The sequence below is a fragment of the Eulemur rufifrons genome, chromosome 21 (genome assembly GCF_041146395.1).
Source record: "Eulemur rufifrons isolate Redbay chromosome 21, OSU_ERuf_1, whole genome shotgun sequence".
NCBI lineage: Eukaryota > Metazoa > Chordata > Mammalia > Primates > Lemuridae > Eulemur > Eulemur rufifrons.
Window position 1 is genome coordinate 8,454,341 of NC_091003.1, and position 12,046 is coordinate 8,466,386.

At 52.0% G+C, this 12,046-nt stretch overlaps 1 protein-coding gene across 1 annotated transcript in view; it reads left to right on the plus strand.

Annotated features, from left to right (window-relative positions):
• TPCN1 (two pore segment channel 1) overlaps positions 1-12,046 on the plus strand; it is a 57,000-nt gene that overhangs the window by 23,613 nt on the left and 21,341 nt on the right. The window contains exons 3-7 of the mRNA XM_069497067.1: positions 2,418-2,545; positions 7,576-7,752; positions 9,351-9,464; positions 10,269-10,399; positions 11,294-11,382. Coding sequence (XP_069353168.1) covers positions 2,418-2,545; positions 7,576-7,752; positions 9,351-9,464; positions 10,269-10,399; positions 11,294-11,382 — 639 coding nt within the window. The remainder of the gene's footprint in view (positions 1-2,417; positions 2,546-7,575; positions 7,753-9,350; positions 9,465-10,268; positions 10,400-11,293; positions 11,383-12,046) is intronic.

Consider the following 12,046-nt stretch of genomic DNA (forward strand, 5'->3'; position numbering starts at 1 on the left):
TCTATGCAGAGTCAGTTTGGACAGCTTGACTGGGGCTGGAGGATCTATTTTGGGGATGGCTAACGTGTGTGGCTGAGAAGTCGGTGCTGCCTGTCGCTGGGCTGTGACCTGGGAGCCTTGATTCTTCTCCTCGGGCCTCTCCACCTGCTACTTGGGCTTCCTTACAAAATGGTTGCTTGGTTCCAAGAGCGAGTGGCCCCAAGAGAATAAAATGGAAGCATTTTTTTAAAATGTAAAATGGTACAGTCATTCTGGAAAACAGTTTGGCAATGTCTTAAAAAGTCAAACATAGGATCTTAGCTATTTCACCTCTAGGTATTTAGCCAAAAGAAACAAAAGCGTACGTCCACACAAAGCCCTGTACATCAGTGTCATGGCAGCTTCATTTGAAACAGCCAAAGGCTAGAAACCACCTGACTGTCCATCAACAGGTGAACGGATAAACCGCGGTGTATCTACCCAGGGGGATACCACTTGGCAATAAAACAGAATGAGCTATTGATACGTAACACAACATGGATGAGTTTTTAAATAATTATGCTGAGTGAAAGAAGCCAGACGAAAGAGCACATACTGTATGATTCCATTTATGCAGAGTTCTAGGAGATGCAGATTCATCTGACGGTGACAGAAAGCAGATCAGTGGTTGCTGGGGGAGGGATGGGCAGGGAGGCATGAGAGGGCGGTGGACATGTTACCTAGATTGTAGTGATGATGTCGCAGGTATGCACATATGGCAGAATCAAATTGGGCACTTCAGATATGTGCAGTTTTTTTTTTGAGACAGAGTCTCACTCTGTTGCCCAGGCTAGAGTGAGTGCCGTGGCGTCAGCCTAGCTCACAGCAACCTCAAACTCCTGAGCTCAAGCGATCCTCCTATCTCAGCCTCCCGAGTAGCTGGGACTACAGGCATGCACCACCATGCCCGGCTAATTTTTTCTATATATATTTTTAGCTGTCCATATAATTTCTTTCTATTTTTAGTAGAGATGGGGTCTCGCTCTTGCTCAGGCTGGTCTCGAACTCCTGAGCTCAAACGATCCGCCCACCTCGGCCTCCCAGAGTGCTAGGATTACAGGCGTGAGCCACCGCGCCCGGCCTGTGCAGTTTTTTAACGTGTCACTTATACCCCCATGAAACTGTTCTTCAAAATGGGTGGGGAAGCGCTTTGCACATGGCCAGATCCAGTTGCCCTTGCTGGCAGTTCAAGATCAGAAGGGCCTTTTGTGACCCAGCAACCTGCAGTTTCCTGTCAGCGGGGCCAATCTCAGTATCCAAAGGTTTATTCCATTCTTTATCTTCCTACAGGCGGGTCACGTACAGTGTGGATTATGGGGAGCCAGACTTTCTTCCTAGATTCACTTCTCCCCAGTCACTTCACAAGTTGAGAGTCATTTCTTGGTGTCACTGTTTACCATGTGTATCAGCAGAGACACTTGACTATTATCGGACAAACCCAACTCAACAGACTCAAATAGGATCTTTATCAGCTCAGATTTTGGAAGTGAAGGGGTGGATTTTGGGCACAGCTGGGTTCCAGGGGTGCATCGGGTGTTATCTCTTGCTGATTGTTTTGTTCTGTGTTGACTTCCTTCCCGGGCAGGCTTTCCCACGTGATGGCAGAGGCAGCCGCCAGTGACAACCGGGAAAAAGAGCCCCTCCTTCCTAATGGGTCCAGGAATAGTTCCAAGTTCAGCCCTCCCTGGCCAGGCTTGGGCCAGCACCCCTGCCTGATCCAAACCCCTGTGCCCAGGGGAGACTAGGGGCTCGTATTGCCAGGCCCGGGTCACCTGTCCGAGGAGCCAGGGGTGGAGTCGGCCAGGGCAAAACCATATTGATGGAGACCAAGGAGGGGTGGTTCTGCAAAGGCAGATCAGGGCGGTGCTGCTGGAACAAGACGGCGTGGATGTCAGCAGGGAAAAGCAACAGCTGGCTCTGCACCACGGGACAAATCCAGTTATTTTTAATTTTTAACCATGTAGAATATTAACGTGCTTCCAAAAGTCAAAGTATACAAAAAACACACTCCCTATGAGTGACACTTGTACCCTGTTGCTCACACCCCCTTATAGGTAACCAGTTTCATTGAGTTCTCATCTTCTCTAGCTGTGTTTCTTTTTATAAAGATAAGTAGAATGTGTGTGTTTTCTTGTTTCCTCTGTTTTTTTTACACAAAAGATAGCAGCCTGTATGTGCCCTTTTGTACTTGCTTTTTTTCACATAACAAGAGAAAGAAATTTTTAACCGGCCGTACTAATTCTTGCCATCACGAGAACACAGGATCAAGTGTTGGCTGGAAGATAATGGGGTGTACGTACGAGCATGTGAAGTGACTGCCAGTCTTCCCTTCTGCTGAATGGCGTCTTTATTCTCTTTAGCCTGGGCTGTAAGTGACTCTCTCTCTTCTTCCAATGCAGATGGGGGCAGCTATGCCATCCACGACTCCCAGACTCCCAGTCTGAGCTCCGCGGGCCAGAGTTCCCCCTCCACACCCACCAGACCCAACTGGGAGATGAATTATCAAGAGGCAGCGATCTACCTCCAGGTGAGTGTCTCCCACTCGGCACCTGGCTGTTCTGTGCACCTGTCGGCAGGGTGGGGCAGCCAAGGCTCTGTTAGCTGCCCAGAAATTCAGTTCTGGCCTAGGTGCCCGCTGCTGTTCATGTGTGAGCTTCTTGTTCGTAAGAAGGTCTTGCGAGCTAACTTGATCGTGCTCATGGCGGGAGAGCTGCGCACCAGCTTGTCGTTTGACACCCAGTTTGGGGCTGTGCCTGCCCCAGAGGTTCCCTGAGTCTGTCTCCTCGGGCTTCCCTGCCCCCACCCTTCTCAGGGCACTCTGAGGGGCAAGTTCTCAGGAGGAAATGCTTTGTCTACTCCAGGCTGTCCGCAGCAGGGGTTGGCCAGCATGGCGCGAGGGAGACTTAGAGCTCTTCGTTTCTTTCCTGTTTAACTTGCTGCTGCCTTCATGTTTGCTAGTTCATGCTTGTTTTTCCTTTTTTTCTGAAAAAAAATATTTTTTAATAAAAGTAATATATGCTTGGTACAACAAATTTAGATATAAAGAGGAAATGAAAAACATTCACCCAAGGCAGTCACTGTCAACATCATTTCCTTCCAGGTTAACAAAAGAATACGTATTTTGAGAATTATATATATATATTTTCCAAAATAATTTGAAAGTTGTGTGGTATCTGCATTGTATATAGTCTGCTTTTTTATAGCATGTATTATAGCATGGTTTTTTTTTCCCTCATGTTCTTGTAAACATAATTTAAATGGTTTTAAATTGCAGCAGGTAAATTACCATAATTTACTTAAATATGCTGATAATCTTGGATATTTTCCCTTATTATGAATGATAATGTAAGGACAATCTGTGCGCGCTCGCACTCTCTCTCACTCTCTCTCTTTCTGTCTCATGTCTAGGATAATTTTACTAGGAAAGACTCTAGGTAATAGAATTACCAGGTGGAATCAACATTTTTTAAGGCACTTGCTATTTTGATGTTTGGGTCTAAGGCTATCCCCACGTGGAACCCTCTCCAGGGGAGATTATTGCCTTTTTACTACCAACCCCAGTGGACGTGGCATTTGTGCCTTAATCCTGCCATTCTTGTTTCTGTAAGATTTCAGTTTCTGGTATGCGTTGAGTAAGGGTTTGGATGAGGTTTTTCTTAAATTCATTTGAATGATAATTTTCCCTACTCTTTTTTCTCTGAAGCAGCTGTCTGCTGCAAGTATTTGTTTTGTCATTAAAACAAAATTTAATAAATTCAGACGTTTATATGATAGTTCAGTGTCTGTATGTCTCTCGTGTGTTCATGCGATACCACATAGACCTGTGCTGCTAAAACAAGCACATCTTGTTTCAGGTGAAGGTGACAGAAACGTTTTAGGACAGTTTTAGCCAGCTCAGGCATACCTGTTAATGATCTAGCAGGGTCACCTTCTACATGTCACCTTCTAGACATTGTTGCATCATTTCTGTACCTGACCACGTGTATCCATATCCACGTGAAATTGGCCGTGTATTTGTGGGGAAAAAAGTAGTTACAGAATAGCAGGTGTAGTATGATCATTTTCATATAAAATTTATGTACATTTAGCCGCATGTGTGTGGGTGTCTGTACAGATATCCGTACATATCCGGAAAGGTATTGTACATATTAAAGGCGATTATCTCTGGCTGATGGAATTTTTACTACCTTCCAATTCTGTGTATTATTTGAATTATTTTACTGAAAAAGTATCATTTTTAAAAAATAAAAATACAAGCAAAACCCAGATCCCTGTGAGGAGTGATTTACAGCTGTTTCTGGGAGATGGTTTGGCTGGTGTCGAGATGTGCTTTCCTCTTGTGCTTGTCGTAGAGCAAGAGCCACGGTGAGCCGGGCCGTTGGTGCGCCCGGGTAATTGGCCCTCGCTGTTTGGAGGGAAACTGGTGCCTGCGGTTTCCTCTCCTGCCACATTTTACCTGCTAACTCGCTCACCCTCGGGAGCCACGTGCTCAGCGGTCCTCACGCCTTTGCACCAGTACTCATTTCTGTGTGGACTTCGACCCTAGGGAGCAGAGAGCGAAGGCTTGAAGTCACTACAGCTGGGCTTTCTTGTTTTTCCTAATCCAATTTATAAATCGCAGCCAGGAAAAAAGGCCCATGTCTTCCTCTGGGGTTTGGATCAGAATCCAGTGACGTTAGTAACATGCCCCTCCATCGGCCCCCTGTCTCCTCTGGGGCAATTCCAAGACCCGGAGTTAAAAGCCGAGCCTCACATGTCAGTAATTTCTTCTAGCCAGGCCTCCAGTCCTGGCTATTTGTTGGAAGAAATTGCTCAAGAATTGCATTTTTTAGTAATTTAAACCAGAAGCTTCCCAGGCCACTGTGTGTGTCCTCGTCCCCACCCACCATGACCATGGAGGTGGCAGTGAGAACCACAGCCTGGCACAGACCACAGCCGTGCCCAGCCTGCCCTCTGTCTGACTGCCGGGACGTTTGTTCCCTTTGTGGGGCCTTCCCTGTGGGGTCTGCGGCCAGCTCTGCAGTTTCTCTTTAGTTCTTGCTAATGATGGTAGCAACGTATCCAGCTTCAAGGAAGTGACTCACTGAAAGTTCTCTGCAGACCTCAGGCAAGGCCTTTCCCAGAATAGGCGTTTGTGAGGATGGCAAGGGTGGTCTTACCCCAGAATAATTGATGGTCTCGACCGCATTCCGAGACAGCCGGGATGCTTTCGGAAGGGCTCTGGGTGAGGGAGTTCAGGCTTTCGTGCTGAACTTCCACTTTCCTCCTCTAGGAAGTGGAGCCCATGGGAACAGTCTCCACTCTGAGGGTTCGTGCAGGAGTGAATGCTGCAAGGCATCAACCTCAGCTGGGCTGGGGCTGGATCGCACGGCACAGTGGGGGCATCCTGTGCATTGTAGGATGTTGGGCAGCAGCCCTGGAATCTACCACTAGATGGCAGTAGCATCTCCCACCCCCATTGTGACAACCAGAAATGTCTCCAGGCATTGCCAAAGGTCTGGGGCATGGTGGGGTAGTGGTTTTGCAACATCACCCCCCGTTGAAAAGCACTGAAGCAAGGTGATGCATGCAAAACATGAGCCAAGTAAGTGCTCACGAGGTCACTAAGCATTAGCTGCTGGTGACCATGGACAGAGCTGCTCAGGTGGGAGGCCCCTTGCTTCTCCCTGTGCCCACCAGCTCCAGGGAGGCCATGGAGACCTTCCCCGAGAAGGCTGACCCTAACAGGGAGCGTCAGCAATGGCCGTAGCGTGTAATCTGCTTGTGTTTTCTTTTTTGAAATGGAGTCTTGCTCTGTCCCCTGGGCTAGAGTGTTGTGTTGTCCTCATAGCTCACAGCAACCTCAAACACTGGGGCCCAGGCAATTCTCCTGCCTCAGCCTCCCGAGGAACTGGGACTACAGGTGTGTGCCATGACGCCCGGCTAATTTTTCTATTTTTAGTAGAGATGGGATTTTGCTTTTGCTCAGGCTGGTCTCGAACTCTCAGCTCAAGCGATCCTCCGGCCTTGGCCTCCCAGAGTGCTAGGGTTACAGGCGTGAGCCACCGCGCCCGGCTTGCTTGTGTTTTCAGGTCCACTTCCAGGGCTTTGTCATTTATTTTTTACATCATTAGCAGAAGGCCCAGATGGTCATTTAGAGCAGAGGTGCTGGAATCTGACTGTCCAGCTCCATCACTCCAGGCCGCTATTGCAACTCCGCCTGCTGAGGTTTTCTCATCTCTGTCAAATGCGGATAATCAAAGTACCGCCTGAAAGGGAGGTTGCCAGGAGTCAATGGGTGAGAAGGGCTCCGGTGACGGTGCTGTCCTGGTGAGCACTCGGTCAGGGTCCGCTGCTGTCTAGTTACCACTGGGGTGAGGGAATCAAGGGCAAGGCCCATCGTTCTGCAGAGATTAGGAAATCACAGGGAAATGGCAAAGTCAATGAAGAAGTGGGCAATGGGCATGAAACATCACCTCATACCTGTTGGAACAGCTGTCATCAAAGAGATGAAGGATAAGTGTTGATGAGGATGCGGAGAAAAGGGACCCCTCAGGCACTGTTGGCAGGAATGTAAGTTGTACAGTCGTTATGGAAAACAGTACAGAGTTTCCTCACATTGTTAAAAATGGAACCACCGCACGAGCCAGCAACCCCACTGCTGGGTCTATATCCAAAGGAAGTAAACCCAGTGTGTCCAAGAGACGTCCGCAGTCCCGTATTCATTGCAACATCGGCCTCCATAGGTGCCCTTCAAGATGGCGTATCAATGCCATGGAATACTACTATTCAGCTTTTCAAAAGAAGGCACAGAGTTCCCGTTGGACAGGAGGAATATGTTGTTGAGATCCATTGCACTGCATGGTGACCGTAGTTAATAATGGAAGGTATATTTCAAAATTGCTGAAAGAATAGATTTTAAATGTTCCCACTGTGGGAAAAAAAAAAGACATATGTGAGGTGATGGATATGTTAATTAGCTTGATTTTAATAATTTCATAACATAAATATATCAAAATATTACCTTATACCCCTTAAATCCATACAATTATTATTTGTCAATTAAAAAAAAATGATGTAAGATGTAGGGAATCCTGAGTTAAGTAAAAGTATAGCGGCGACACCCTCTGGGTCTAAAGGGTCTGACTCGGCAGGGTTTTTGGCTTCTTTTTTCTCATAATGTTCATATAACCTATAATCATAACACCTGTATCTGTGTCGGCCTCTGCCAAGCCACGTTGCCCAGGCCAGGCTGGGACTCCTGGTCTCGAGCGATGCTCACACCTCGGCCTCCTGGGTGGCTGGGACACAGGCTGGCATCACGCCCGGCTCTCTCGGGAGCTTTTTATCCTCGGTTCCTCCAGGTGGCTTTTACGAGGCAGCAGGTCTCTTGAGTCCCCTTGGCGGGCCAGCGTGCAGTGTCCTGAGGAATGTAATTTTGATTTTCCGTCACCTTCCGTCTCTGGCCCGGACCTTCCCTCGTCTTCCCCGGGGCCTTCCTGTCCTCCCTGCCCTCGCCCCTCTGCGGTGCCAGACGGTCTCCCGGCCCACATGCCCACATTTCTCTTGTCCTTTCAGGAAGGCGAGAATAACGACAAGTTCTTCACCCACCCCAAGGATGCCAAAGCGCTGGCGGCCTACCTCTTTGCACACAACCACCTCTTCTACCTGATGGAGCTGGCCACGGCCCTGCTGCTGCTGCTGCTCTCCCTGTGCGAGGCCCCCGCCGTCCCTGCGCTGCGGCTCGGCATTTACGTGAGTGCCCGCGGGGCTGGGCTTCACGGAACCCTGAGAGGGAACATTCTGGAAGGGCAGATACCACAAACAGACTTAAGACGGAGAGACGTGAGGTGGTCCTAGAGGCCTCGGGAGCAGAAATGGCTCAACCGTCTGGCCTGGGTGTCCCCGCTGGAGTGACTGTCCTGCACCCAGTCTCTCTGGGATTCTGCCCACTGCGGAATTCCAGGGAAGGGCAGGGTCCCGTTGGCTGCACCCATGGTCGGTGGAGTGAGACTACAGGTGGGTGGGTCACCTGACGGACAGTCACACTGCGCTACCTCCAACCTCCAAGGAGAGGGCAGTCGGGTGTGGTCACCCATGGGAGGTAGGGAATGTGTCGTGGGCAGCCCCAGCCCGCAGCTGCCCTCACTCCCAGGCCAAGCCAGCATCCAGCGTGCAAAGGCATCCTTGTCCCCTTCTCAGGGAGCATGTGGGAGGCACGGGAGCAGGGAAGGAAGCTCTGCCTGTCGAGTTGGGAGAACTCATCCAGCCTGGGCCCCGAGGCCCTCCCTGGCGTGGTTCGCCTTCCCGTTGCTTCCTGTGCACGCCTGAGGCTGCTGCAGCCGTTCCGAACTGGCCTGCGTTCCTTTCTCTCCGCGCCTCCCCCTTGCTGCCCCTCCTGGAACCCTCTCCCCAGCCCTTCGCCCTGCCAGCCCCTGCGGCTCCACCCGCCAGCAGGCCCTGCCCTGCCACAGCAGGCGGCTTCCCACGTTGCTTCCTGGCCGCACTTGACCTCCTGGCTGGGCAGTGAGTCCAGGAGGGCAGTGCCAGGTGGACTGGGTGCGCATTCGGGGTCTTTATCTGGCTTCCTTGTTGGTCACAGCCTGTTTGTCAAGGGCCGGGTGACACAGCCGAGAGGACTGATCCCTGGAGAAGCTGCAAGCAGCCCGAGTTCTAAGAGGGATGCTCATTTGAGGATCTTCCACCTGTTCTTCTTGTCCTTTTGTCCAAAATGAGGACAAGAATTTTGGGACCTGCTGTCTGCTTGACAGCCCTTATCTCTTGGACTATTAGATTTTCAGTTAATTCTGGGATTTTTTTCCCCTTTTTTTTCTTAATTTTCCTTTGACAGTGTCTCATTCTGTCACCTGTGCTAGAGTGCAGTGGCATCATCATAGCTCACAGCAACCTCAAATTCCTAGGCTCAAGCGATCCTCCTGCCTCAGTCTCCCAGAGTGCTGGGATTACAGACTACCACACCCAGCCAGTTTTTGTTTTTTAGCCCCTAATTCGTGCCTCCTTAATGTCTTTTATAGGTCTTTTGTAAATTATACGAAATGCTTCCTGGAACAAGGCTAGATATAAAATTTTTTCTTATCTCTTTTCTCTTTCAAACTTCAGGCTCCTCCCAGATTTCCCATTGCATGGGTCAGCATGTCTGTTTCATGAACATCGAGTTTATGTTTAGTGGTTCTGGGAAAGGCTCCGTTACCAAGGCTAAGTCTTTGGGTGCCAGGGCCAGGCTTTTGTAGCTCTGGTGTGTGCTGGGAGGGGGTTCTGGCGGGGCTGGGGCACAGAGGAGGTGGCTGTGGGCTCGGCTGGCGGTGACGCCTCTCCACACCCTCCGGCTGCAGGTCCACGCCACCCTGGAGCTGTTCGCCCTGATGGTGGTAGTGTTTGAACTCTGCATGAAGTTGCGCTGGCTGGGCCTCCACACCTTCATCCGGCACAAACGCACCATGGTCAAGGTGATGTATCCTTCCGTCTGTCCATGTCCTCACAGCATTTCCTCCCGCATCACCTTCAAACCTATATCACAATTCAGAATCCCCCCCATGGGCCCAGGCGGTGCCAGGAGTGTCCCCGCCATGCCTCCGGCCTTGCCAGATGCCCCCGGTGTCCTGGCGATACCCGCAGTCGCCAATGGGATTCAGTGCTTAGTACGTGCCGGGCACTGGCACAGTCACCTTGGAGGCAGGTGTGTTGCTGTCACTGTTCTGTGTTCATCCAGACAGAGGAGACTGGGATCCAGATCCCGGAGAGTAGGGTCACACCCAGCTCTGTCTGCCCCCATACCCGTGCTGGCCTGTCACTGATGTTATGCCCCTTCTCTCTGTGCTGCAGAGCGTGGCGTGGGGAGGAGCGTGTCAGGGTGGCACTTTGTCGTGTGAAGAACACGCGCAGTGGTCTAGGAGAGTATACCCATGGGAGTAGAGACGAGGATGAGCTGCAGACCTCAGGGCCTCCTGGTGTGGGTAGGGAGGACAGACAGAGGGGACAGGCAGAGGGGACAGGCAGAGTGGCAGCTTTGCCTCCTCAGTGAATACCGGCTGGCTCATTCTCCTGGGGCCCCGCATCTATGGCAGCAGCTGGAGCGCTTGTCTCCCGGGCCTGCCCGATGTTGGGGGACAGCGTGAGAGAGAGGCGGAGCTCGGGGAGGGCTCTCAGGGGGCCAAGAGCGGGCACCGTCCCTCTCCAGCCCTCCGTTCAAGGCGTGCGGGTGGAGGGCCGGGCTGCAGGAGCTGAGGGAGCTCTGTGCTGCCGCCCCTCAGACTTCCGTGCTGGTGGTGCAGTTTGTCGAGGCCATCGTGGTGTTGGTACGGCAGACGTCCCACGTGCGGGTGACCCGGGCACTGCGCTGCATTTTCCTGGTGGACTGTCGGTACTGCGGTGGCGTCCGGCGGTAAGGCTTTGTGGGGAGCTGGCCAGACAGTCGCCGTCACAGCCTGACCTCTGGGCAGGGGAGCGGGACCCTGGGAGTCAGCGAGTGGTGGGGTCCGTCCTGCACGGGGCTGGAATACACGCACACTCGCTCTCCCTCTGCCGTGTGACCCACCCGGGGCTGAAGGCGGTCTTCCTGCTGCAGTTTAGGGTCTCTGACTCCAGGTCAGGACTCTTCCCATCTTACCTGCGGGCTTGGCCACTCTCTCGAAGCTTGTTATCTGCCCAAATGCAGCAGCCGCCACCGCAGCTGCCTAAAAGCAGGCAACCCGCAAAGTCCATGTGACTCAGGCCGGCTCTCCTGACACCTCGACCGAGGCTGTGGGACTGAGCTCAAACCAGACCAAGCCTAGACTTAAATCTGCTTTTGGAGACTCCATCTGGAAAATTTCTTGGCCGGGGTACTGTTGGTGAGAACGGGCTACCAAGTGATTCTCTGTGCCCGTCCTCAAAGCTGGAAACAGCTGCCCCAGGACCGGGTGGCCCTGGAATGCCTCTGTGCAGCCCACATCCCACTCGTGCAAGCTGACCTCTGTGCTCAAGGCCGTGCCCTCGGCCTTCTGCTGCTCCTTCCCTCTCTAGCAGGGGACTCGCCTGCTGGGGCTGTCAGCAGGTGGAGGTGGCCCTATGTGCTACGTCTGCCCGGTTCTTCCCTGTCACCCCCCCCCAAGTGGGGATCTCAAGCCACTTTAGGAAAAAACTAAGCTCACTGTCACGCCAGGGTGCAGCGGGGTTTAGTATTCCGAGTCAGCGCAGCCGGGCCCCCTGTTGATGAACGTGTCCCCCACGGAGGAGTCCCAGACAGCCCAGCCCCGGCTGGGCGCCCCCCACCTGGCCCGTCTGTCTTTCCCCCCAGCAACCTGCGGCAGATCTTCCAGTCTCTGCCGCCCTTCATGGACATCCTCCTGCTGCTGCTCTTCTTCATGGTCATCTTCGCCATCCTCGGTGAGTTCCGCGCTCCCCCAGGCCCTGCTGGTCTCTAAAAGCAATTTCACAAAGAAAAACTATTTTGACAGTCTTAGTCCTTTTGGACAGCTGTCACAAAATACTGTGGACTAGGTGGCTTATACGCAACAGGAATTTATTTCTCGCAGGCTAGGAAGTCCACAGTCAAGGCAGTTGATGTCTGGTGAGGGCCTGTTTCCTGGGCCGTAGATGGCGCCTTCCTGCGGTGTCCTCATGGGGCGGATGGGGCCAGGCAGCTCCCAGGGCCCCTTCTCTGAGGACACTAATCTCACTAGTGGGGGCTCCACCCTCACGACCTAGTCACCTCCCAGAGGCCCCACCTTCCAGTACTGTCATCGTGGGGGTTAGGACTTCAACGTAGGAATTTTGGGGGGACACAAACACTCAGACCATAGCGGATGGTTTTAGAAATTCAGAAAGGGTTTAAAAGGAATGCACACGCCCACGGACCCACCATCCAAAGTAGGAAATGGAGTACTAGAAACGGAAGGGAAGGCAGCTTTGTAGGCTTTCACGATCTCGAGTCCCTGTCCCCCCAGCGGAGTCCCTGTCCCCCCAGCGGAGTCCCTGTCCTCAGCTGATCGTTCCCAGGCGTGTCTTTGTGTTAATACTGCGTGTTTACGTTTCCTTAAGCAACAAATCA